Raw genomic sequence first — 27958 nt, forward strand, 5'->3', positions numbered from 1 at the left:
AGCTATGGAATGTTACTTGCCCATTTCACAGCAGTCTTCATGAGAGCTACTTCAGTTATGAAACAGTAGAGCAAGACTCTCAAGTGCTTAGCTACAACAATATTAAATGAGTTCTGTTTCTTCTACTGCATGTGTGTATGCAAAGAAACAGTTTGTCTTTCCTGTGAGAAGAGTAAGGGTTAGCCTATCCTGTTTGGCTTTGGTTAAATGCTGCTTTTCTGTGGCTCTCTAGTAACAGTACTTGCATAGGGAACCTGAACTTCTCGATCTTTCTGTGGCTTAAATCACTGGAAAGGAAAAAGAAAACTTAAACTTAGCCTTGTTACAACAATCAGAGCTGTCACTTCACACAGAAAGCAATTCACATCAGTAATTTTGAAGACTTGACCTTGACTATTGGATGACCAAGACAACTTAGTAAGATTAAGTGCAAAATTAAAACAAGGAAATTTCCTAGCTTAATTTTATGCATTGCTTTACCATATCTGTCTTTGCTTTTTCGTAAGTAAAAGATAAAAGCATTTGCCAGTAGTACTGAGGAGATTTTTCTTTTGTTTGCAGTTAAAGGCTGCCAGGATAAACCAGCAGCTTTCTAAGCTCCAGTTTTGTGTTGGATGGGAATGTAGCTTGTCTAGGAAATCCCTCATGTGCATCTTGGCCTCTGTCAAGATGACTTTTTTCCCAAAGGGACTAGGTTTCTGATATGACCTGAAGGTTCTGTAGGGCAACTTTTTATGGGAGAACCTCTTCATTGTTAATTTGTTTTTGATATCAAGGAGCACTGGATTAAAAATTCGTGTATCTGGAATAACTATTTTAATTATCTATGACTCAGATCTGTGAGTTGTTGGATTTTAAAGAATCAGGATCTTCAGGAGGATTTGGAACTTCCAAGAGGAAATGGACTTAATACCTGGAGGTTTTTGCATAATCCAGGGCACTGTTCCTCCTTGAGATATTTCCAGGGTTATATTTGCTGTATCATCCTTGGTCTGTTCAGTAGCACGCAATCCCTAAGTAGCATTAAGCGTTAGGAATTCTGTCTCGGCCCAATTAAGGAAGCTCCTAACAATTCACGTGTTACTGGAATCAGTGGATGAGAAGACAAAAACAGTAATCACCTTTTTTCATGTGCTTGAGAAGTGGGGAGGAGAAACACACTTCAGAAAACTGGAGTTGGAGAAAAAGCCCGAATAGGTAAGATTTCCCAACCAACAGTTTGGTTTTAATGAATGTCCAGACTGATCTTCTCTCATCCAGAGAGTTTGTTACGTGTGAGAAGTGTTCAGCTTATGATTTGAAGCAAGCAGGTGAATAGTCAGGTGGCCATTCCTGCAGCACGTGGGCCTTGTGCTGTTAAATAGGCAGGCTCAGAACAGATGCAGTAAGGCCCTTGGAGGGTCCTAACCTGAATGTTCCTGCATAGAAAAGAGCAAGGGAGGAGCAAGAGAATAATGAATTGCAATAAGAGAAACAGTTTCATAGCTTAATTTTAATAGTAGCTGGACATTTTTTAAATGCTGAAGAATTAGCCAAGTTTTGCAGTTAGGGAGCGGTATTTTTGTTATTTTACCAGGTTCTTGGGTTTTATCTTTTGGCTTAAGTAATTGCAAACTTGGGGGGCTCCTGTTTTGGCAGGAAAGTGGCTTTATATGATTGCAAGTCTTCAAGAAGGCAAACTTCATACTTTAATGAGTATACTTTTACTTTGTGCTCCAGTTCTGGGTTATGTACTCCAGAAAATGATTGCAGTTATTAAATGGTGCTTCTGTTTTCAAGTTACTAAACCAATGACTGAATGAGGTGGCAAACAAGAAACATTGTGCCCTGATGGGAAGTGAGTGGCAGTATGAAACTACTGCTCTGTAGGGAAACCGTATCAAGCATCTGGAGTAAAGTATAAGTAATGAATTTTATTTTTGAAAGATGATATCCTGCCCTGATAGATTGACTGAGGTTAATATGGACCTTAACAAATTAGGGAGATGGACAATCACCAACTGTATGAAATTCAGCAAGGGCAAATGCCAGATTCTGCACCTGGAATGGGACAACCCTGGATGTAGGGGCAGACTGGGGAATGGGCAGAGGCCAGAGGGCAACACCACAGAAAGGGACCTCAGCATACTGTATCATTCTGTGGAGGTTATCAATTCAGTTAAAAGTCTGCTAGGCTATAATAGTCCTTCAGTGAAGAGCACCATCTAATCATTCAGGATGAGAAATCTGTTTATCATTTTTCTCCAGCACAAGGGTCAGAGATATTCAGATGTTTAGTAAAAAGTGGTGTTTGCTTTCAGAAGTGCTGATTCAGGCTTGAACTGACTCGTGGCACCTTCATGTGGCATCCCATGGAAATGCAGTTGGAAACTTCTTACTAAAGGGATGTGGGCTGCATTTCCTTCACCTTTAAATTCGCTGGAAGAATTTACAGTAACTGTTCGTGTGACAGAGCAGAGCAATGGGCTGGCCTTTCTAGGGGGATGACCATTCCTATGATGCAGTACAGCAAATGCCTTGGATATAATACTGCAACAAATTACAGGTAGGAAGAAATGGTTCTAGGAGTTTACTCTAAGGAGAAAACAGGTACCAGAAGCTTATACTACTGCTTCCATGTGGCATCATGGCAGTATTTTTGAAGTAGAGTATTTAAATGTTCAGCTAGTATATTCTGGGGTTTCATTACTTGCTTTGAGAGGCATTAGGGTAGCAAGTCCCCATGGAATGAGGGGGGAGAATAACTTAAGGTATCATCTAGGTACTTGATTAAAACAAAATATAATTAAATGTAATTAATACCATATCTGCCTTCTGTTCCTCTGGTTTCCACCTCTGTTGTAAATAACTGTCTCTCTTAACTAGCTTAAGCTTCAGAGACATTCCAGTTTCTCTTACTGTTTTTCATTGCTATTAAAACATCTAGATGTAAAAGAGATCGAAGTAAAATAATATTGGATGAATTGTTATCAGTGACTATTTGCCTTTTCTTATGTTAATCTTCAGTTTTTGCCAAATGAAATTCTTTATTCAGCTGGTGACTTGGTGTGTCATTTCATCTCCATTCTCTATACCCTGCCCATTTCCCATGTTCCACTTACATTTACTTAAAATTCTGGTCTTGAGATGAAAATCCTTTGGGTGAAGCAGGATCAAGTATCACTAGTTCAAGTATAAAAATGGCCTTTTGTAGAAAAAGTAATGAGGGTACATAGGATTAAATCCTTCTGCTTAAACATTTTAGAAACTGTATTTAGGCCTAGGGATGTAAATTGAAGAAAGATTCTGTAGATCAGAGTTCATTGACTTCAGTACAGAGCCTTGTATTATCTTTCAAAGAACTCTTTTGATTTGAAGATTTGTAAAGCAAATTTGTTTCACTTAGCCCCATCAAATTAACTTACTCCAATTTAGAGGTATAAAATAGAAAAAGGTTATGTTACAATATTTTAACTTTCTGCCTTGCATTTCAACCGCAATGTTTTATCAGCAAAGACAATAGCTGGTTTATACTGCCTCTATGCTAGTAGGGAAATAACTTGGGAATTGACAGTGGTTTTGTGTATGGGTAGTAATGCTGATGCAGTAGGGACTTGAAAGTGCCTTTCCTTTGATTGTGTTTGTATTCTGAGAAATATTTTGTTTCTGCAGCATAGAAAAAGAGGGGTAGTAACAGAGTCTTAAACACAGATACTTCTACCCCCTACTCCATTGTGTTAAGAGAAGCACAAGATTCTTAATGGTAGTCAGTGATGGAGAAGTAGTCAAAGATTGTGGCATCTTTAACTTGGGGGCTGAGAGAAGCTGAATGGCTTCATTTTGTAGAAAGACAATTACTTCCCGGACAGACTCAAATGTATTTTATCCTTATACCCACCAAAGTAGTAATTTGTCTTGTGGATAAATTTCTAAATTGATCTTCATGTACTTTTCCTACACTGCTGTTCAAATTTAATCATGTGGAAAAGTAGAAGTGGATGTATGACTTGATATTGATGTACTTCTAGCAATTGAATCATAATAAATCTTATCATAAAGCATGGCTGTACTTCTTCAGTTCTTTAGGTGAACTGTGTATTCAGTTATAGCTTTCAGATACTTTGCTCTCAATTTTTTTAAGTATTCTATATTATAGTAACTATCCCAGTCCATATTTTTCCACAGTTCTTAAAATAATTTTTCCAAAATAATTTTAATATCATAAGTTTTACTCTTTCATCTTATATTTAAGTTAAAGAATGCTCTAAAGTTGATGGAGTAAGGGTGGGAGTGTTTGATTCGTGTGTTAGTGCAGCTGTATGGGAAGAGATGTTAGGAAGCCTTCTATATGACTTTCTTGTAGCTACATTCACTCCTGGGTTATTAGAGCTCCAGTTTTAACTTCTTATTTGTCTTAACTCATACTTGTCCTTAGAACGTTTTTATTTCATCTCTATGAAAAACTGTATGGAGGGCTTTGTTCTAAAAATAACTTGACCATATTTGGCAAACTTATCTAAGAGAAGATGATGAATTCTGAAGTTAAACCCTGCTTTCCTGGGGCTGCAGTTTTCTCTTGGTTTAGTTAACTTCTGTCCTACCTAAAAATTAAATTCTAGTAGTTGGGCAGCTTGGTCTTTTTCCCAGCTAATTAGCTTCTGTAATTACATCATAATGTCTTGTGCTGAACTGAATCTTAACCAACACTTGTGTTGTTACTTGATATTGTGAAGTAGGTGATACTGAAATAGCATTGGTGTGGCAGGAAGGCTACTTGTCTTAGAGAGTGATCAAGCTAATATGATTGTCTCTTTTTGCACTGGTCATGGCTTTCTTGTTTGAGAGAATGTGGGGAGGAGGATATCAGTGATGTCATAAACACTAAAAAGGCGAAGCACTCCTAATTTGTTTTTGTGTCTGTGCGGAACGGGCGAAGCAGAAGGCACCTGCGCAGATATGTAATGCACCATGGGCCCAAAGCAAGGTTGACAAGTACAAGGATCTGAACAGCCTGCTCAGTTTGGTTATGACTTCACAACCTCTCTGTGCAATTGCTTCCCAGTGTTTGATTGCCCTCAAAGTGGAAGTTTTCTTTTTATGTTCAACTGAAATCTAATTAGTTTTCCTGAAAAATAAACCCTTTGCCAGGGGGGGAAAGCTTGATAGGTACTGCCATCTATTCTAGCATGTAATTTCAGTACCTTTTTACTCCTTCAGAGACTGTAAGTCCAGAACAGCTTTTTCCTCTGTGATTCCCCAAATAGAATGTATTCAGATGCCAATGGCTTGTTTTGTTTGTCAGTAAGCAAGAAGCTTCCTGTCTCTTTTATCAAAAAAGCTTAAGGTAAATCAGAGTGAAGCAGTTTAAGTAGTAGTCCATTTGCACTGTAATTCATAAAGTGTGTCTTCAACAAAATTGCATAGACCATCAAGATTAAGATTTTTATATACAACAGGAGAATTACTGAAGGAAGTCTGCAGGTTAAATTTTGACCAGTTTTGCACAATTGATGGAGAGGGAGCTCTAGAAGAGGTTGCTGTAAGCTGCTTGCATAAAGGCTGCTGTTATTTGTATAGGTGCCTATATAAAGGGTTTGCTAGGAAGAGCACTGGGAATCACGACAAGGAACTCCTGTTGTGCAATAATTTTCCTGTACAAATTACTGCTACTAGCTCTTACCTTAAGGCCAGAGATCGTTGTTCAAAGGTAGCACAGTTTAAAAATGCAAAAGAGAGAAACAAGAACAATGAGAAGTAGATATTTAGAATATGAAATACATAATAAATTGGAAGAACAGCCTAGAGGGAAGAGGATTTGGGGGACAAAAAGAAACATAATTAGATGTAAAGTATATATGTAATACCTAATCTCTGGAATAGTGAAGAAAGGGATATAAAGAAATGAGTTCAAACTTCAGACAGAGATCAAGACTACATATTATTAAATAAATTTTATCACCCATAAGAAATTCTGTTTAGCTTATTATTGATAGTAGGTAATAATATATTCTCATCTTAAGCAGTTGTAGAATCTTTAGGATGACATCAGCATGGTTTAAATGTATATCATGTCTTCAAGTCTTCACTCTGTGGTTTTGGCCAAAACCAGACTGGATATCATGGGATGAAGAAAAAAATCTGGTAGTTAGTGTGTGTATATAATGGGAAAAGTAGTTACTGGACTATTTTAAACTGAAGCTACAAAAACGTTTAAATTAATTGTTACTATTGTCATTTTAAATTAATAGAGGGCTTATCTGTTGTTCTATGTGCATTGGCTACTTAGTATCCTTGATTTCCAGCTCTGTTTATCAACAACATGCATGTTGAAATTTGCTTAGCTATTTTGTATAAATAATACTGTTTTGTGGTTTTTTTTACAGTTTCTATGGAGATTTTGGACCTTTAAATTTGGCAATGTTATACAGATACTGCTGTAAACTAAGTAAGAAATTAAAGGTAAGTTTAGTTTAAAAACAATGTTCTTATATTTTTGTATTTTCAAATTGAAATACAATTAGCCAGTTTGAAAGTTGCTGTTAGGTGCTCACTAGCTAGGTGGTTATTGCTAAGCTTTAAGGTTATTCTTTGTTCTGAGTTTTTTTCCCTCTGAAGAGTGAAAGAAAATAATATGCCCTCATTTCAGCTTAAGAGATGGGGCAGGTGACTGAAGGCTGTGTTCATCTTTTTGCATAACCTTAACACTTTCAAGACAATAGTAACAAAAGCTCCTGGTTGTGTCAGGGGTTGCAGCTAATGAAGTGTGTATGCTGGCCCTGAAATCCCACTGTTGAAAGTAAGTCTCAGTGGAAAAGGGGTCGGGGGCAGAGAGAGAAACAGAAGGCCTTGGGACTATGAGAGAGCACTTCTTGACAGTAGATGAAACATGGATGTGTTATCATCACAGTTTTGATGACAAATCAAAATCACGTCATCACACTGGCTGCTGTGCCTAAATCCCAGCTCCATCCCAGCCAGAGCCTCTGAACGTGTGTACAGCTGCAGACTTCACTTTCTCCAAGTACCTGTAATGAAGTGATTTGCAGCATGTATAGAAAATCTGTCAACTGCAAGAAATGAAACAGATGTTTTAATTCCGAAATACTGATTAATATAACTTTAATATAATTAATATAACTTGTGGGCAAATAATGAGTAGACCCTTCACTAAATATTACAGATTTAAAATCTTTTATCATATAAAATATTAGACCTGCTACTGATAGAAGGAAATGGGACAACAGATGTGATTGCTTTGGCTACTGTTAAGAGGGTCCTTTATTTAAAATGACATTATTTCTAGGGGCACAAATGAAACCTTTAGTTAAGTTGATTCATGCTACCTGCTTCTTTCAGGGGTATGCTGAACTCTGTGAATTCTTAAGTGGAGTTTCTGCAAATTGAAGAGCTTTTAGAGTTGCTGCAAATTTCTTGAAAAAAAGAAATGCTTCTAGTGAAAACTTACATTGCTTCTTACTTTAAAAAGATACTTATAAAAAGTTAATCTCTACTGTTTGTAATTTTGAATGCCTGTGCTCATACTGGGGAAGCATTGGAGTTGCCATTTGATAACACCAGGCACCTTATAAATACATTATCTATTTTGCAGTGCCACTGTCCCATTTAAACACATGACCAATGATTCTTACTCAGTAGGAATCTATTTTTTTCACCTTAATCCTGGTGTTTGTGATCTTGTATTTGTGATATTAAAAATTGGACTATGCTTGCTCTGTGAAGCAGTTACTTCACAGGAGAACCAGTAATCAACCTACTATTCTAACCTCATTGTGCCCATGAGAACTAGAGAGATCAGTTCTGTCTTTTCCAGATTCAGATTGTGACTGTGGTCAGTTTGGGACCTTAATACAGTCTCATATATTACTGTATGTCTTCAATCTTGAACCTAGGTACCAGGAGTTTCATCCAGAAAATAAGTATGCAACTGATAAATATCTCAGGGTTTTTTAAAATGGTTCAGTATTAAACAGGAATGTGTCTGCAGTCTTTATTCTTGTTCTAAGACCATCATCTTACTCATTCAATGAGGCAAGTGAATCGTCAGAAGTGTCTTGTAAGCATGGTGATGAAGACTGGATATTATGATGGGAAAAAAACAAAGGAGCTAAATTAACTTTTTTAATAGGAACTGTTAACCCTGATATTTGCAGGGTTGGTTTAGCAAACTGTGATATCAATTTTAATGTAACTTTTCTAGCTTTTGAGAAGAGTGAATATACTTGCACTGCAGGGTGAAGGGTACAGCTGGCCAGGACCAGAACAGAGAGGTGTCCACTGGGAGGAAGTGCAGTTTGTTGCTTCTGGCTTGCCAGAGGCTAATTCCAAATAGGTTAAATTAAACTCCTAGTGCCTAAGAGAGAAGGGTAACCTGATAGTGCAACCACTTGAAAGTAATACCTGGAATCAAACAACTAAAGCTTGGAGTACTGCCAGAGTGGTATAGAAACTTGCATATGAATGGACTCCAGTCTGGCTGATTGGCACTACCCCTGGGGCAGGCCAGTACTGCTCATGTGAGCCTTGCTCTTCTAGCAGTTACAGCTTGTGCCACACTCTCCTAATTTAGATGCCATCTGCAGTGGATGAGTAGGTTTGTAAGACAGACCTAGGGCTGCAGCCTGCCTCTGCGTGTGTATTTACATGCCTCAGAGGAGTGCATCTGCTGGGGACTGTAGGCCTACCTACAGTGACTGCTGCTCAGCTTCCCCAGGCAAGAATTAGTCACCATTTCTACACCTCATCATCTTGTGTGTGTCCTTCACACATGTCCTCAAGAGGAGTTCTGGGGCCTTAACTAGGGTGTTCACAAGTTCGTGACCTGTGACTTACCTGCCCTACGGCAGCAAAAGTATGGTGATTCTCCTGTGGCACCAGGTGATGTGTAAGCAGCCTGGGATGAGTGTTTCAGAGATGGGAAGTGCAGATTGGACTAGAGACAGAGAGAGAGCCCTGTTGGGAAACTGCTGCTTGCACACTCTTGCCTTAAGGGTGCCCTGTGACCAGCTGCAGGAGTTGTTTGATCATAGGAAGTAAAAGAGTCTGCAGGTTATCATGGGATGCTTGCTATTGCCATACTGCAACACTTTTGGGACCCTGAAACAATCATAGTGCTTAAGCCCAGATGATTTGGTGTGCTTGGTTGGATAAGCACTTAATGTACTTTTCTTTAGAAAAGAGTCGAAGTATAGCACAAAAAGATTATTTGCAAACATGAGGGTTTTGGTTATGGATATGGTGTCTCAAATTTAAGACTTAGGCTTTTTTAATTTTAAAACTTCTTTGGATAGGAACAGGAGAAATCAAAGAATAAGATCTCATTAAAACAAGAAAGCCCCACAAGCTTCCCTTTCAAATCTTTCAGCTATATCTGTTTCTGTTTTGGGACAGAAGTTCGACATGAGGCAGTATTCTGCTTTCCCCTCTCCTTTCGTGGGGGACTGGTGAGGAAAAAGGATATTGGTTTGAAATATGCTAATGGCAGAGGAACATTTTAAAGTAAACTTGTAACTTTATGTTGACTGTTATTTTTTAAACAGTAAATACCTCTGTTCTGAAGAAGTGAAGAACTTATTCAGATATCCATCTGTAGGCATCTGAGGCAAAGTCTTGGCTGTGCCTTACAGGAGAACCTTTTTGTGTTTGTAATTTTTCAGTTCTTGATTGCTGTGAAGATGATTTTCATTATCCAAGTCAGCAGCAAGGAAAAACTTGTCTGTGCTATCATCCTACTTTGAATTCTGTTCAGGGCAGAAAACACTTGACTAAGCAGCTGGCCTTCATTTATGAAAGAAAATTTTTTTTGTGTTTTTAAATAAGTCTGATGTCATGAAAACTGCTTTTAAAAAACTGTTGTGTTTTATCTGTGCATAGCCTTACACATTCTCAATAAATTAAGGAGCAGAAGTAAGCAGGGAGTGTTGCTGGTATAAATGGTACAAGTATTGAAGATCAAAGGCAGGAGAGGAACGGTACTGGCAGGCTTATAAACTATGGGGTTAACTTTTTGTATGGTAGCTGTATTGCTGCTGAATCAGAGAGGGATTTGGCTTATTTTTTTGTTTTACTATGAATAAACTGCTGGACATACACATGGAACTATAGTAATTGCAAAGCATTTCATTTAGGACAGCCTAGATTTTGAGGCATGTGCATGCACATGTTTCAATTAATTGTTTCATATTAAGTTTGCCAATCTTGTATTCATGTCTATTTACAAGTACGTGTTACCTATAGTACACCTGTTTATATATAGGAGTAGAATTTGCATAGATCTAGGCTTATTAAACACATTGAAGTAATTTCTTGCTTGAGCAGTGCCGCTGTGTTAAACCTTATCCATGATATAAAATAATGCCAAATAATATGTTGATTTTACACAGCTATCTGGTAACTGTCCACCACAACACTTTCTAATCCTGTCATCAATTCTCTGCAAGTAAATCTCTCTTGAGATCTATAGGGAACTTTTGAAAAAGAAAAACTGTAATCCTACAGTGAAAGTAAATATTCTGTTACCCTCTCATACACCTTATGAATTAGTTTTATTACGTAAAGCAAAAATTGCTCCACTTTCTGTGTAACCTCTGCTTTTAATTCACAAGATTGTCTTTCAGTATGTTCCTTTGGGATATATCTTGACAGACACTGTTATGTTATGCTGTTAAAATTTGTCTTTTAATGATGTGTCAAACTGATACAATTTTCTCACTGGTAAAGAATGTTTTTAGTGTTTCATAGTGTGTGCACCTTACTTCTGTTCTGGAAAGAAAAAAAGATTATTGGCAACTATGTTATCTGCAACTATAGTTATTCCCTCTATGACCTGTATTGAAAAAGTCCTTATTGAAACATTCCTGGTTCTTCAGAGTTGTGCAGTGCCTAAGGGAACTAAAGCCCTAATTCAGGTGGAGCTCTGGAGCTGTAAAAACAGTAACCTCCCAGAATTCTTGTGAAAGCTCATCATTGAAACTGGCCAGAGGAGGAGATGTAGCTTATTAAATACAGTCAGAAAATCAGTATTTTTTTTAAATAGATCATATAGCTTAGTTTTGATAATGAAAGTGCACTGAGTTGACAAGTTGCACGTTAATGTTAACAGTTGCATTTCATTGAGTCTTGAGCAAACACCTACTGTAAAACTTACTTTTCTGTAACTAGTGTGAAAATAAAAACAATTATTTGTTTTGTAGGCTTCTGAAAACTTGTACTACTTGCTATGCTATAAGGCATTAATGTCAGTTTTCAATTTTGTGTTAAAGCTTTAGTCAGGATTCAAAACACATTGAAGTATTTCGTATAACAAGGATGAAACCCTTACATTTTGAAAATGATGCAATAAAAATGATCCATTGTTTTCATCTAAATATTCTAGAAACTTCAGGTTATGGCTATTTTGGGCACAAAAGTGGCTCAAAATTGGAATGACTCGATATATCCACATGATTAAAAAATCCATTCTATAAAATAAAACTAGAAATATCGTCTTACTATGTAGAACTTAATTCTCACTAGCTAGCTTTGCAGTTTAAAATAATGTTTTAGGTGAACTGTAAACTGCTGCAAAGAACTTTGCTTTAAAATAAGTAGTAGTCAATAAGTTATAATTGAAGTTCTGTCACTGTTGCATAACTACTGTAATCTTATCCCACCTACACATCATGGGTGGAATTGCAGTTAGAGAACACTAAAATTAAAAAATTGAGGAGGGGGAAGAAGGGAGGAATCTTAAAGTACTGGGATTCACTTTGTCAAGTTTTAATAATAATTGAATGCTTCACTAATTAAGTAACGACTTGTGCTTCGTATGTTTGCATATACGCTGAGAGAGATGTTGCTGTTGGCCTTAAGATACAACCTCTTCCAATCAACAGCAGCCAGCAATTTCAGGAATTGCAGTCCTATTTACACTCACTTGCATTAGCTCTCGCTCCTTCCACCTCTGGAAGTTGGGGCTTGTAAGACCAGACTGGAAGGGACAGTTAGAACTGCGAGTAAAGGTGCTGTTCTGTGGAGGGTGGAGTAACAAACTCACTGTGGTGCCTGCATCAGTTTTCTCCTGACTTGATCAGATATTTGACTTTTTTGGAAAATTTGATTCTTGGTTAAAATTAGATTTGATGGTTAAAACTGTTCTAAAATTTGCAGTAAGTTTTGAGGTGAGATTTGCAGTAAGTTCTGCAGACTCGACATGGACAGGTTTCTGGAAGTGAAATACAGTTGGCACTACAAATGAAACACTGTTCTGCAGCAGTTACTTTATCTCCCTTTCCCAAGTGTCAACAGTGTCAAGAGTTAAAAACCTGAAGTTGGGTAACAATGGCACTGGTAATTAGGGCATTTTATAGAACATGCAACTTTAAAAAAATGCTTCAAATAATTAGAAACAGAATCTAGTATATCTGTTGGTGACTTCCTCAAAACTGTAGGAGTGTGGTAAAAATCAATCTGTAAAAACATACAGGGGTGTAGCAGAGTATAATGGAAGTGTGGCAATTCATGAAGTTTTGAAAATTACTAATGCAGAAAATTGTTCAACTTGCCATTTTTAAGTGACAATATTGTTTCTCTCCGGCTTTAAACAGTTTTGCTGCAGCTTGTCATTATTGTTCTTTTCTGGTGCTTGTGGACTTTGTTTTCAATGGGAGTTTTGTCCACACGATTCTGACACAGGCTTCTTTTCTTCATAAAGAAGCAAGAATTGCAAGTGTTACTAGTTTTGTCTTTGCCTAGCCTTTCCTTCAGGCTTTTCTCTTATACAATAGTATTCTTTTTTTTACCTTTTTAAGTAAATTCTTGCTGTTGAAGGTTTCTAAGTATGTCCATCACCTCATTTTAAAACAGTATAGATGGAAGTGTTTAACTTATAAAATGACTGTAAGGTTGATTGCTTGACTTTTTCTTCTGTCTCCTCCACAGAATTATGTGCTACAGAGGTTTAACATAGAGGATGATATTTTAGTTGGAAAATTTCAATGTCTTTAATCAGTGTTCATAAGCTAGTGTTTCAAATATTTAAACTTGGTGGGGGGAAAACCCAGATTTTTATATTGAAGATTTTGTTCAGCTCCACTTTGTAGCATGTTTTTATACAGCTAACCAAGAGATCTGCCCAGAAACAGTGGCTATTTCCCTGCACTCTCATTTATCTGTGATATAAGAAGATTGTTCAGAGTATCAGTAATTTTTTCTCCTTTAAGAACCTCTTAATAAGAATTTTCTCTAACATATTTTGCAGTTTTGGAAAAGTGATTTTGCTAAAGTATTCTTAAAGCATATTCTTTTCTTAGTAAATATTCTGTTTTGTTTATTTTCTTCTAAACAGTATTTCAGTCTCTCAAGAAAGAAGATTGTGTACTACACCAGTTTTGACCAGCGGAAGCGAGCGAATGCAGCGTTTTTAATAGGCTCATATGCTGTAAGTATTTTTGATCACATGGATACTTTAACCTTCCTGAAGAGACTTCTATATGTAAGTGGCTTCTCAAGGAGTGCTCCTGCAGGGAGGTGAGCAGATGGTCATTTCATGTGTCTCTAAACTGTCTTTGAAAATTCTGAATGAGTTTTATAGAAACCTGGTCGTCATCCCTTAGCTCCATTTATTTTATTATATAGAGAAGGGAATGGCTTTGGCAGATCCCCTGCATTTTTCCATAGGATGCCATTTTCTTGAATGTTGAAAATCCAAATTGTTTACCTCTGATTGATCGTGTTAGGCTGAATTGCTTCTCATGTCAGTAGTGAGATTCAGACTGGGAAGGAGAAAAGATTTTCCCACAACCTTCTGAAAGTTACTAAGCCAGAGGCATAGTGGTTATTGAATTTATTTATTTCCTCATTTAATTTTCATAGCCTACCCAGAGTAATAGACAGTGTGCCACAGCTCTACTGGTGTTTGAAAGTTAATTGAGGAGGTTTGGTTTATTTGTCCTGGTTCCTGTTCCTTTTTCTTATAGGTAGCAGATGGACTGGACATATTTCTTTCTCATTATTCCTCTGAGTGTGTATTTTGGTAGTACTATTTTTTATTAGATTTCTGTAATGCCAGTGAGAGAGAAAAACTGTTAAGTTCTTAAGTTTGCAGTTTTCATGCAGCAAATGACTGGGTAATAGTAAACTACTATGTCATGTCTAGTTATTTACTTGCAGGAGTGTTTTGTCCTAATATAAAAATTTAAATTAGATATTTCAGCCCTACCTGAAACATGAAAGGTTTATTTGCTGGTAATCTAAGCAGCTCTAGAGGGGATCTGTTCTGTATATTTCTAGTTTGTAAATGGCAGGTGCACGTGGGAAAAACACAAGTCCAAATTGCATTTGAAATACTGTGGATAAGTGTTAAGGTGAACTTAGAAAATACTGATTCCTTTTTTGTTCTGTAAGCTTTTTAGGAAATATGAGTTTTCTTGACAGCAGGTACATGGGGCCAGCCTTGCTACGTGTTTTGTGCCTGTGTAATGGCCTGTGTATGTTGCAGAAGGAAAACATTCTGAAGAATCATAATTTTAGATTAAAAATGAAGCCAAGTTTTGGTTGCTGACTTTTCATCAATATAGATGAGTCAGAAAATGTTGCCTTGATTTTTCTTAATGGAATTCACTACTTTTTAGGTGCTGAAGACATACTGTAATGTTTTCCTCTTAATTTCATTATACTTCCTCCTTCAGTTATTGCATTGCTCTTGACATCCAAGATACTTCTGATTTTTCAGGGGCTCTTTCAGTGTTTCTTTCCCTCTCCTCCTTTTGTGTTCTTAATATCTTTTTTCTGTTTCCTCCTGGTGTCTTTTTTATGAGCCTTTATGAGCTGTGTGGACAGGCAATGACCAGTGTTATGTTCAAAGTATCGTGTGTGAATGTCTTTAAGCAGATACAGCTTTGAAGGGCCAGAACTTCTGTCAAATAATACCTGCAGTATTGGGAGAACATGTGGTAGAAATTTGGCCCTACTTCATGCCCCTAATTCCTTGATAAGATGGAAACTCATCTTTTTCCTGAAGTTCTCTGAACTACCCTCTAAAGATCTTTTGCCTACAAGCAAGACTTTAGGCTTTAAATGTAAGCTATTTTACAGTAATTCATGCAACATTGAAGTCTCTCAGTTGCAGCAGTATGTGACTTTTTTTTCCCAATTTTCTTTTTTTAAAGTATGGAATTGACACAAAACAAAGTTTTTGTTGACATCTGTTGATAGGTGAATCTTTTCTTCGTGTAGGCATGTCTTTTCTGATCTGTATATGTCACAGGAATTGATCATGAAGGAGTATAACAGGCATTCTTATGAGTTTAGTGTGCTGGAGGAAGTTCCTGTCTGGTTAAAGACTTTTCAGGCTCAGGGCTGATTTTTTTTTTTCCCTCTTCTCCCATCCACTTTAGGTTATATACTTGAAGAAAACACCAGAAGAAGCTTACAGGATGCTTTTATCTGGATCTAATCCACCATATCTTCCATTTAGGTATGTGAACACGAGAAATGAGGCTACTTCTCTGTTTTGAAATTTGTTAAAAAGTCTGGGGTTTAGATTGCCTCCCAAAAAGGTGTTTCATGTCTGTTATGGGTATTGTATGAAAATGACTGATCTCCAGAAAAAATATTTTTTACATCTGGTGTAATTACTTGCTGTTTGTGGGAATAATAAATTACTTAGATCAATATAAATCTTAAGTAAGACTCAGTCTAGCAAACTGTCAGGTTTTAAAAATAGTTCTTAGCATGTTTGTGATTTAGCACTTAAACCTTTTCTTCGTAATGCGTTGTGTTTTAGTATTTGGAAGTCACTCAAATATTTGAAATTACCTAGTCCCTAGCTAGTGAGACTTATGGGATTGAAAGGGGTTTTATGCTGTTATATTTTCTCTATTTTACAGAACAGGTACTGATATTAAGGTTACAGAATGTTTTCAGTGAATCATAGGTAGTTTCTATCAATCTGTCTTTAAACTCTGTACTAAGGTCACATTGAGGCTTGAATCTAAGGAATTTTAGCTATCATGCCTATCTGATAGAGAGACTTCCAAATATTTTTCATGGTATGGACTGTGAAATGCCCTTATGCTTTATGAATGAGAATACCTCATGGTATTCTTATGCAAACACTGGCAATAAAGTGCAACTGCAAGAAGGTCAATATCCTCTCTTTTAGGGGAATCAGCATTTTGCAAGTAGTGTTCACTATCAGCCAATGCATTTGTAAATGTAGACCTACCTTGTCTATATCAAATTCCTCTGATTCTTCAGCCACTCAGCAAAGGAAGATCAGATTGTCTCTTCTCATACTTGGCACAGAAGCCAGATGCAGTATAAACTGCTGGGTGGAAGATTTTTTTTATTATGTCAAGACCAGTTTGGTTATGAAGTCTTAAACAATCAGCTACATTTAAAGAAAAGATATTAAATCAGTGATAGCATTTATTGACAGAGAATTTGTACAGAGTTCTGATCATCGATAGCTCTCCAGAACCAGAGCTACTGGTATCCATATGTTTTTTCAGCTAATCATAAAAGATACTTGGTACAATGCATTTAAAAAATCAGTTATTTTAAACATGTCAGTGTTTTTTAACATCTCCAAGTTCTGTATAAGATACAGGGATTACAATCTGCATTAAACAGTGGTCTGCATGTGCCTTAGCATTGCTTCCATGAGGATCTGCTTCATGATCTTCCCAGGCACAGAGGTGGTGCTCACCAGCCTGCAGTTCTCTGGCTCTCCCTTTCTACCCTTTTTAAAAATAGGATGGGTGTTTCCCTTTTTCCAGTCACTGGAGACTGGGCTTGTCTGCCATGACTTTTCAAATATCATGGAGAGTGGCTTTAAAACAACACCAGCCAGTTCTCTCAGGACCCTGAAGATGGATACATCTCATCAGGCCCCATAGCTGAATAGCTGTATCTTGTTGACCAACTAAAGAAATTTACTGTTTGGAATTGTAGTAAATTGATGTGTCTTTAGGTTTTCCTCATCCTTGCCAAGGTGAAAATAAAGGTGTGTAGAAAAGAGGTTTTGACAGAGTGAAGAAACTTATTTGTCAGGTACCAAAATGGTAAGACAGAAAACTTGGGAGGAATAGTGTGATTGCAGATAAGTCTCACAGGACCCTGTTTGCTTCAATCAAAGGCTATAGATTCTTGCCTTGCAACTAATTCCTTATTATACTGATACTGATACTGATAGTAGCAGCAATGATAAGAAAATGCTGACTGGTAAGGATTAATGAAAGTAATTATCTCAGTGATTTCTTGTGAGGCTGATTGGAACCACAGTAACAAATTTAATGGCACAAAACAATTTCCTTCTAGGTGTTAATTGATTATTCATAGGTAATCCTTGTGAGTTTGAATTAATGAAATTTTATTGCAAAATAGAATAGTTGGCTACTCTAGAATCATCAAAGGAGGGATCAAAAAATAGAAGACACAGCAAGATTTTCTGGAGATAATTTTATATTATATACAAAAGAGCTTTTTGTGTTTCCCTGGGAAGAATATGCTATCCAAAAACATTGAAGAAGGCGAAGTCCAGCAAAGGGACTACTCAAGTTTTGCTGTCTGGGTTGGTAGAATGATTACAAAAGAATAATTGTTTAATTCCATTTGTTACCTTCAGGAAAAAATGGCAATAAATTTATGGAGTAGGATATTCTGAAACATAACTACTTTGCTGTCTTTTTCCAAGTGTTTCAAGCCCTAGGTTGCTGTGAGAAATTATTGTCTAAAGCTAAAGCTTTTGACAGTTATGGGGTTTTTGTGGTGGGTTTTGTCTGGTGTAGGTGGGATCTGGTATGTGTTTGGGCTTTTGTTGCTTTATTTGGGTTTTTTAAGGCAAAGCTTTGGCAATGTTCAAGGGAGACATTCTTCTTGAGCCTTGCTGTCTCTAGAAGGACTATAGTGTTGGGAGCTTTTGTTAGAATAATTAAACATCCTGATTTCTTGAGTATTTTTCCTTGCATGGTGTGGGGCTGGAAAGCACTTACGTTTCTTTTGGATGTGCTTTGGACTACGTCAGCTCTTGTCTCTGGATTAGAGCCTGAACAGATTCTGTTACCTGTGGTGTAGTTTGTCCTGCTGGGGAAGATGGGTGTGTAACCTGGTTGTACTGGAGGGGGGACAAAGAGGAGTGAGGAAATAAAATGAAGAATTGTGATTAGAAGCTAGATGAGAAATGGGAAGTCTGACAGGGAGGGATTGTTAGTGTATGGAGTTCACAGGTGGAGGTTGGTATATACAAGGATCTCAAGAATTACTGTTGCTGAGAGAAGGGCAAGTAGATCTGATGAGGGTCTGCAGTGGGACAGTCTAGATTAGCTGGGAATGGGAAAGAAATAATTTAGTCATCCTCCCTGGTGTTTTAAAGCCTTTGAGACATTTACCCCTGCCCCCCAGTCCAACACATTTGGGCCATCTCTGTTGCAAAATGTGGCATAGTACAGAGGCTCAAGCAATTGAACCTGTGCTGGAAGCAGTAGCCTTAGGTATTGTCTGCTTGGCAGAAACAAGGGAGTGCTATGAGGGGGTTTGCACTCTTTCCATGCCTTTAGTGTCCTGAAAAGAAAGAAAATAACTCTTAATCAAAACATAACCCAAATGTCTTCCCTCTTTCCTCATGTTCTAAGGTCTGTAAAGGAAATAATTTGGAGATACTAATCATTGCTATTCAGTATTTACTGACTTGAGTTTATTCTTGCAGCCTGGAACTTAGATATTGCATAACTTCTGTGGTATAGGTCATGTCTGTTTGAATAGTTTGAGTTTGTCAGTGAGCAATGATCAGTTAAGTGTTACAACTGGACTATTTTACAAGTTTGTTAATTTAATACCTGAAGTGTCCTCTATTAAAAACAAAAAAAAGACAACTTTGAATAGGGAGAAGCTGCAGCATTGTCAGATTCTTTGTGGAGTACTGAGGTAGGTTTACATGAAGTGAGCACTGGGAAACTGATCTACTTTCATGTAGCTGAGTGACCTCAAAAAGCCCTAATCGGCTTAGGTCTTCAGCTGGTATTTCATTTAAAGACGGCTTCAGCAAATACAGTTCAGGGGTGGAAAAAATCAGATTGCTCCTCTTACAAAATTCATGGAAATTTGTTTTGTTTTGTTTTTATAATAGAAAAGCTAAAGATAACTTGGCAGGATAAGGCACTACTGTCTTTGAGACACTTTTGTCTTATTTTTGGCTGATTCACTGTCACTTGGTGACGCTCTAGTCTCTGAAGATCTTATACTGTATCTTCTCACTTACATTTAAAAAACAGTGCTAACACCATTTAAAATTGTCATGAATACCAGTTGCCTACTGAGAAGCAGAATTTCAGATTTTTACCTCAAACTACTTTGTATTGACGAAAAAACAAATATATTTTAATATTATTATGTTCAGTCTCTAAATTATGACATGAATTTCAGAGATGGATTTTAGATCATAGCTTCTGGGGTTTGTTTCTTTATTGGCAAGTGCTGGGAAAATAAATTGTTTTGTTATTGATAGTGTTTAGTGGTTTGGTGAAAGGGAAAGCATTATGCAGTATTGAGGTCAGCTACAACAACTGTGAAATCGGATGTGGGATATGCAACTCTGTAATGCCAGCTCGGATTCATACTAAATCTGCATCTCCTAGAAATACATTTTATTCTTATTTTGAAACTGAATAGAGTTCTGTCACTATTTGAAAAGTAAGGTGGCTATTCATTTGGGCATAAAAGACTCCAAGAATACTGTAATGAAACATGTGATCAGTACCTACTTTAATGGTCAGGTGCACATCAGGAGAAATGAGACATTTGAGACATGGATGCTGGAGGAAGTCCGTGTTAGCTGCCAGCATCTGTGTGCAGGTCACTGGTAACAGCTGGCTGTGGGAACTGTAGCTGAGCATACTGTACACCTGGAATTGTACATCTAGGTCAGCTTCACCATCCTCCCTCCCTCTTTTGTAGTATTTCTTATTAATAGCTTAGGGATCATGTGATTTTTTTTTTTTTCCCCCAGCATAGTTTTCATGTACAGCACTATCAGATGCCTTATCAGTTGAAGAAGTAATTATATACATATAGATAAAATAAAAGTTATATTCTTGTTACAACAAAATAACATACAAAATAGAACCTGTCTGCTACAACCATATCTTCTATTCATGTTTCTCTAAATATTTAATTTTGTGGTTTGCATTTGTTGATTTTATTTCTGTCAGCCCCTCCAGAAAACTGGTACAGCTTTTAAACCCTTTCTGCTGTGTATGTGTTCCCGTTCGGGCCCTCAATTTTTTTTCCCACAAGACCTTTTTGTTCGCTAAAAGAATTTTGTGCTAAAATGATCTGTTATCATGTGATATTCAAAATAATAATATTAATCCATTATCTGTCAAAAATGTATTGTCTGCAAAACTCATATATTAAACTTTGATATGTTCTGCTTATTCAACATAATGAAAATATTTTATATATTCTCATTTTTAAAACTTCTCTGTTGGATTTGGATATGGAAGATTCATACACACTTCAGAGTTCCTATTCCCAAACATTATGGTTAAGTGTGTTTTAATAATCTAATAATTGGAAAGCATTTTTAGATTGGCCTGCCTGCAGTATGACACTACCAAAATAGTAGCTTTTAATTTTCTTTAAACCAGTTTCTATGAACACTGCTTGCTCAAAACTGGTAAATTTATTCTGCTCTTAAAGAATAGGAGAGAATTTCCTACTCTTCAAGTACTTGAGATTGAAGGAGCATATCACAAACTTCATACTACTTATAGCGAGTTTTATCAAAAAAGTAAAGTTTTCAATGAAAGATTGAAATTTTGAATCAATTATAGATAAATATGTATATGTCTGAACCTAAAATTTTACCATTCTGATAAATTGCAGTTCTTAGGACTCTAAGATAGCAAAGAGAACAGCTGTAAAAGATTTCCTTAATGAGTGATAAGGAAGTAATCTGCTCAGGCAGAGTTTTGTTAAAATCAAAGTGGTTTGAAGCACACTTCAAAAAGTACATTTTCATTTTTCCATAATGCTTTTTTTTTGGTGGTGTGTGTTTGATGGTGAGTCTTACTACTTCTTTTACAGACAAGTTGTAATTTTCAGGTGTTATTCTGCGGTTAAGTAATTTTAATTATATTGGGATAGCTTTTAATCACATCTGTAATCGGGCATCAAAATGGAAGCCTGTAAATGAATTCCAAGCTATTAGTCTTACTTGCCTGCCCCTGTTAGTGTAACTCAGTTAAGACTTGAATAACGGTTAAAGCAAGCTGTACTTTATTTGCTACTATCTTTACACAATCCAGAGAGGATGCAAACCTTCCTGTTCCAGGATAGCATAAATAATTTTGTAAAGAGCATGTAGTTACCTGATGTAAAATATGCACCTAAAGTAGATTGCAGTATCTAACTGCATTTAGTCTGAGCTACGTCTTGGGTAGGGGAGTATTTTAGCCTGGACAAGCTTCTAAAAAGATGTCTTTGAACTTTGAATCAAAGTTCTCCAAGGGTATTGAATTGCTTGAATGTATTCTGTTGTGTTCTGCCTTTGTCCTAGTTCTTAAAATAATTCTGTGTATATTAAATTCATTTGTATTAAATCTATAGGGATGCTTCATTTGGGAACTGCACATACAATCTTACGATCTTGGACTGTTTACAGGGAGTAAATAAGGTAATAACATTTTTTTCTTAGCAAAACAGGTTTAAATTGATTTTTAAAACATGAAGAAAAATACTGTTTAAATAGATTATAAAGCCTGGTTTCAGAGCAGATTTGTGAATGAGTAGTGATGAAACCTAAGTTACTGAGGACTCTGTTTGAGTGCTGATGGCAGAGGAAGGTTGCACTTTGACTGCCTGGCCTGGCCTTTGACAGCTTTTTGAACTTCACCTCATGAAGTAGAACATGAAAATGCACCAGGCCTGGCTGGGGACAGCTCTTAGTGCAAGACACTGTGCTAGGTCTGCTGATAGATTGTTTCTAACCATTGGTGAGAGGGAGTGACAGGTTGATGAGGCCAAGTGAAACAGATATCTAGGTATATTGTCGTTTAATCAGAACAGTTTTTGCATGTACTTGGCCCCTGCTTTCCCCAAAACACTTGGTTCAGTGTTTGACACTGATCTTTTCAGAAATTTTTAAAACCAGTGAAAATGAATGCATCTTAATAGTGGTTTGATGTGTCACTTTAAGTAGTCCTGAGCTATTAAGCTCCAGTGTTGTTTTCTTAAAATATTTTACATCAGTTCTTAAATAGGGGCATTTAAATTTTGTTTGTCATTTCCCATTGTTCTTGGTGAAGAGAGCAGACGTTAGGCACAGTGCTGTACAGATACTTTATAGACCACTTGTAATTCTAAAAAGTAGCAAAACAAGTGTTTTTTAAAAATTTGAAAAAGAGAGATCAAGCTTAATATTTTTAGTTCTGTGGGGGTGGGAAAGGAGCTGTCAGTTACCAGCAAGACTATAATTTGTGAGGCATTCTACAGATCCTGAAGATCTGAAGTAGTCAGTGCAATCACTGTAATTTATCTGCAGCTAATACATCAAAAGGACGGTGAGAATCAGTTTTTCCTCCTTTGTTCTCATAAAATTTCTTTTTTGTCTAGTTCACCTACAGAGGTAAAAACACTTTGGGCAGAAAAGATATGCCTTAATTGAAAGCAGTCTTAGTTTACCTGGATAAATTTGGTGTTTGTATGTGTGTTTGTCATATACATGTAATTCAGGGGGCCTGCAAGTTGTGGAGTGCAGCCAGCCAGCCATGCTTCAATGAAATACATTTTTTAAAATCAAAATCAGCTGTTCAGACAAACCTCCCAGTATCTTAGGTTTCATGAGAGGTCCAGTCATTGAGCCTATTTTGTCTATAACTAAGCTATTTTTCATTTATCCTAAAAACATGTTCTGTATGTAGCAAACAATGGCAGTCTGATTAATGGTTTTAAATCACAGATCTGTGATGTGTTCCTATCACACCTTAATTCCAGAATTTTTTGCAATATCTGTTTTTCGAAATGCAATCGGTTCAGTATAAATATATGCTGTAGAAATGTATTCCACGAATTTGGAATAAATATTGGCTATGAATTTCATATTCATAGAATTGTTTTCAATATGGTTATTATAGACAAATCTTTAGTACAAATGTGTCATAATTAATAATAATAACTGAATACAAAACTTCTGTAATAAATACTGTCTAATGTAGTCTAGTGGACTTTATTGTACTTGTGAAATGTGTATTAAAAGAAATAATAAAATACAGATTATACATGGCGCTGCATTCTGTATATGCCATTTTGCCTAGGTATTATGGTGGTAAAACCAGAGTATCATACTAAGTGCAGAAAATCAATAAACTTTCAGTGTTCAATGTTTTGTTATGTCCAACTGCATGAAAATACATTTGGCATAGGAATCATTAAGTGAGTGTATGACAAAAAGGGAATTGCTTTTTAACCTGTCATCTGCCGTACAGAAAAAAACCCCACAAGGTGGGCTGTGTAGAATCAATGTTACGATTTAAGTGATATGCAACAACCTTGTGTCCCATCCTCTTGTCTTTGGAGGGGAAATAATGAGCCTGACATGTTTCAGTGACATTGTTGGAGTTTTTGTTGTCTGTGTTGTTAATCTGTGCAAAATGTAATGTCTTAACATAACAGCTTCAGTAAGCCACAATTAGGAATTTAGTTTTGCTCAAAAAAGTATTATAAAATGAGATTATATATTTTATTTCAGTGTAAACTGACGCCTTGTTGCCTTTTAGGCCTTGCAGCATGGATTTTTTGACTTTAAGACATTTGATGTGGATGAATATGAGCACTATGAGGTTTGTACATTTCATAATGCATTGAATGTGTTTGAGTTACCTAAAATAAGAGTATTCAGTATCTCCCAATTTAAAACATACTGGAAACACTCTTTAATTTGAGTAAAACCCAGTGTTCATATGTAAGATATGTACATGGAAACCTATATGCACTTTTTGAAGAACATGCAGGATTACTATCCTTGCAATTTCAGTGCATCATATCATAAAGCTACTGTTTTCTTGTAGCCTTTCTGGCTTCTGGGACCTCTCTCATGCTTTCCCAACCTTCTCCCAGGATACAATCCAAGGTCTTTCAGCTGACCCACAGAATGTTTTCTTTCAGCACTTGTTAGCTCCTTCTTCCATTCCTATTAGTCCCAAATATATGACAAATTTTTTAAAGCCACATAGATGAAGCAAATTTTGAGGAGTTTTTTAGTAAGGATGCATTATGTGGAATTTTAGTTAAGGAAATATATCCAAAATATTTCCCTAATGAAGTCCCAGAAAGCTAACAGATGCATTTCACTGTTCTGCCAACTTTCCTACACCCTAGGTATAGGTACTCTGGTTGGCTCTAGATGCTTCTAGGGCTTTGTAACATGCACACCTTTATCTGCTGGTAGTAAAAAGTTATCTCAAGGTACATTGCTTTAGAGAAGCTTTAAAATATGCCGTGCTGTACCTGTGGACTGGGCTGTGTGCAGAGGAAATCACAGGCACAGAAGGTGTGTGTACATCTGGTCTAAAAGAGTTGCATGGTTTTTGTCTACCAGGTCTCACTCACAGGAAGGGAAAAGGTTTTTACTGAAGTCAGTGACAATCATTTTGTTTATTGGACATTGTCTTTGGAACACCTAGAAATTCTTGTAGCTGTATTGGTTAAGGAGAAAGATATATAAACCAGAGGTGTACTAAATATTTGAATATAAATTTAATTCTCTTTTTAAACTTGTATTGCTTTACTGTAGCCACATATTCTTCCACACTATTGCAATTTTCAGAAAACTTGGAAGTTACAAGAATAAAGTTGCTAAGTTTGAAAATCTCAATTTTAAAAGCATTTCCTATAGCTGTATGTATTTCAGGTACATACTGAAATGCTTCATAAATATTCAAGAAAGTGAAGAAGAGGAATAAACAGTGGAAAAAGTTAAATGACAGCACATCTGTACAGTAGATGTCTGCAGTAGGCAGTCTGTAACACAAATCTGCCTATTTCACTAAACTTGAAAGCATTTGTAAAAGGATTTCTGTATCCTGCAATGTTCCATAATGATTAGGTTCAAAAATTGGTATAGCCTTTGCAGAATTACCAAAATTAAATGAACAGGAACTAAAATTAAAAATATGAAATTGCTGCTTTTTGCTTTCTCCATGTACAAAAAGAAAAACCCAGTCTAAAAACAAATGGGAGTTTGGAATTCTGTATGTATAGTAGGTGTTAGTCTGCTTGAAAAGGAGTCTTAAAATAATTGACTAAAGCTATCCCATTATCTTGTTTAAGGCTTAACATTATTTTAGCATGTGAAAAGTACATACATGTGAATGATGCTTATAGTATGCTGTTTGCTGAGTTTAAGAAGCAAGAATTTGGAATCATCTTTAATTTTTTGTCCATTTTTTGGTATGTCTCCTTTTTTTTCACACATCATGGTCAGCTTTGTGTTTTGTCCTGTGCTATATTTCAAAAACTCTAAATGTTACAGATTTTTGCTATGTTAGGTCTTCAAATGTGTGATTTTGTAGACAGAAGTTGCATACGACTTAAATGAAGCAGGCTAAAAGGAAATTGTTTCATGTTAATAGTTCTTTCATCATACTATTTTATCAAGGCAGCTGATTCCCCTTTTGTTGGACTGGAAGTAAATTACTGATTGGGTTTTTAGTAATAATGATGTTTGCATGTAGTGTCGAGCATATGCATACACACATATACAGAGATACCTGTAGTTCGTATTGATAAAAATTCAAATTATTTGCCACAACCCCTGTAACTATAAGCAACTTAATCTACAAATAAAACTGGTGATACAAATACAAAAATCCTTTCAGCTTACTGAACAGGATTTCTTCCCTAAAGGGAGTAGGGGTGCTGCAGGGTGGAGATGTCAGTCTGTGATACCCGTGGGGGGCAGGGGTCCTGGCTTGGCGCTGAGGTTGGTTCTCCAGTCCTTATGCAATCTGGGTAATTTCCAGGAGTTTCCATTGTGTAGGGACATTGGGAGCAAGCCTAATGGGCTCAGCTAAGCAAACAGTTGCTGAATTGATTACAGTGATGTCCATTATCAGAACCTTTCACTCATTAGGATGTTCTGATGAGCTGAGAGCTAAAAACACAAGCTTAATAATGCAGCTGAACCGAGTGCCATGTCCTTAAAAGTCATGCTGAGAATAACTGCATTGCCAAACAAGGAATGAGCAGTCTTCAATTAAAGAAAGAAAAGAAGGCAGTTTAGAGCTACAGTTCATGTTACATATTTCCAAAGAAGCTTTCATTTTCAGCAGTGACAGAATTTGAAGAGCCTTTTAAAAGGTACATTAAAAGTGAGCAAGAAATGCAAAATGTCATAGGTTGAAAGTTTATTAAAATCCAGTGTCTTTATTTAATTTACGCTTTTCTTCTGTGATTGCTGGCTCATCAGAGCTTATGCCAATATGTAAATTTCAGTTTCTACAGGGAAAGGGTAATTGTTTTGAAGCTAATTGGTTTTTAATTTGTTTTCTATGAATTGGGTTTTTTAGCTAGTGCCTCACGAGGAAGCACTTTTCCATAATTTTTTATTAAAACATAGAAGAATGGTGGTGTTTGTCAGTGTTATTAATACTGGAATCCTGAAACACTGAACCTTCTCAAGGAGAAATATCTTACAAAAGGATCTTTCTGCTTTTATTGGAAAACTTAAGCAAGTTTTGTTTGCATTTCATTTTATTAAGATCTGAGAAGCAGTTTATGCTTCATTTGTCCCATATAGTTAAGCTAGCTAATTACATTTGAAGTGTTTTGTTTTAATGCCACAAGAACACAGGAAAGAGTAAAATAAAATCTTGAGTAATTTTTTTAAACTTGTATATACACATATTAAGATGTCTTTCTTTTCTGAAATTTTTGTAGCGAGTGGAAAATGGTGACTTCAACTGGATTATTCCAGGAAAGTTTTTGGCTTTTAGTGGACCACACCCGAAAAGCAAACTTGAAAATGGTATGGTGTATGTTTTAATGCTGTGCTATGATCTTATTTTTCCAGCATGTAAAACCATCACAACAAAAAAGCAGAAGGTAATAGAGGATTATAGATCAGTTTTAATCTTCAGCAATAATCATCCAGTGAGCATTTTGTATATGCTCATAGAATTTAATTCAAAAAGTTTTGGAATTCTTCTTTGCCGGAAGAATTTCAATTCTTCTAACAGTCAGTAACTTTTCATCCTGTGACAAAGTGCCTGAGAGACTCAGGTCACTTACTTTCCTCCTGGAACCTGGCACCTGATACAGTAAGTGTGCAGAACTAAAGGTGAGTTGGATTAAATACAGATGACTGAGTTAAGAGTTTTGTGACACAGACCAGGAAAGACTGTTAAAAGAAGCTTGACTTTCCTACTGAAGATCCTTGGGGTAATGTGAAGAACCTGGGGAATGTGATCTAGTAGAATAAAAAAAAGAAAAACTTGACTGCTTGACTGACAGAGGGAAAGTAGAGATTCCAGCTAAAAGGAAAATCAGTCATTTCAATACTACCATCAGGTTTTTCCTAATTTGACTATATTATTTGTGCTAAGTCCTGCTGTTTATGTGAGCATATTTTCTGAATATCTACCTGCCCTCACCATCCCCTTCTTCTGCTCTCTCATGTTTCTTTTCTGACTGAAATGCTGCTGGTTGCAAAGTGTCCACTGAAAATTTAAACAAAATCCAGAAAGAAAATACTTTGGTTGGTTTGGGTTTCTTCCTCAGGTATTGTTGCAACCCTTTCTTGCAGAAGTTTTTCTGAATTTACTTAAATTGTTCCACGGAATTTGGAAAACCTGTGTTTTATTTATACCATATATAACTGAAAATGATTAAATTAACACACTTAAAATCCAGTTGTGAAACTATAAATAATCCTCTCCCAGGTGATTGCAAGTGCACATTACAAAGCTACAATGTTCTCATTATCTTG

At 36.4% G+C, this 27958-nt stretch overlaps 1 protein-coding gene across 3 annotated transcripts in view; it reads left to right on the forward strand.

Moving 5' to 3' along the window:
- CDC14A (cell division cycle 14A) overlaps window positions 1-27958 on the forward strand; it is a 52339-nt gene that overhangs the window by 4854 nt on the left and 19527 nt on the right. For all 3 annotated transcript variants that reach the window (XM_053985025.1, XM_053985022.1, XM_053985024.1), the window contains exons 3-8: window positions 6363-6438; window positions 13322-13414; window positions 15372-15451; window positions 21583-21649; window positions 23751-23813; window positions 26911-26998. In XM_053985025.1, coding sequence (XP_053841000.1) covers window positions 6363-6438; window positions 13322-13414; window positions 15372-15451; window positions 21583-21649; window positions 23751-23813; window positions 26911-26998 — 467 coding nt within the window. The remainder of the gene's footprint in view (window positions 1-6362; window positions 6439-13321; window positions 13415-15371; window positions 15452-21582; window positions 21650-23750; window positions 23814-26910; window positions 26999-27958) is intronic.

Source organism: Vidua macroura, chromosome 9, assembly GCF_024509145.1.
Source record: "Vidua macroura isolate BioBank_ID:100142 chromosome 9, ASM2450914v1, whole genome shotgun sequence".
Classification (NCBI taxonomy): Eukaryota; Metazoa; Chordata; class Aves; order Passeriformes; family Viduidae; genus Vidua; species Vidua macroura.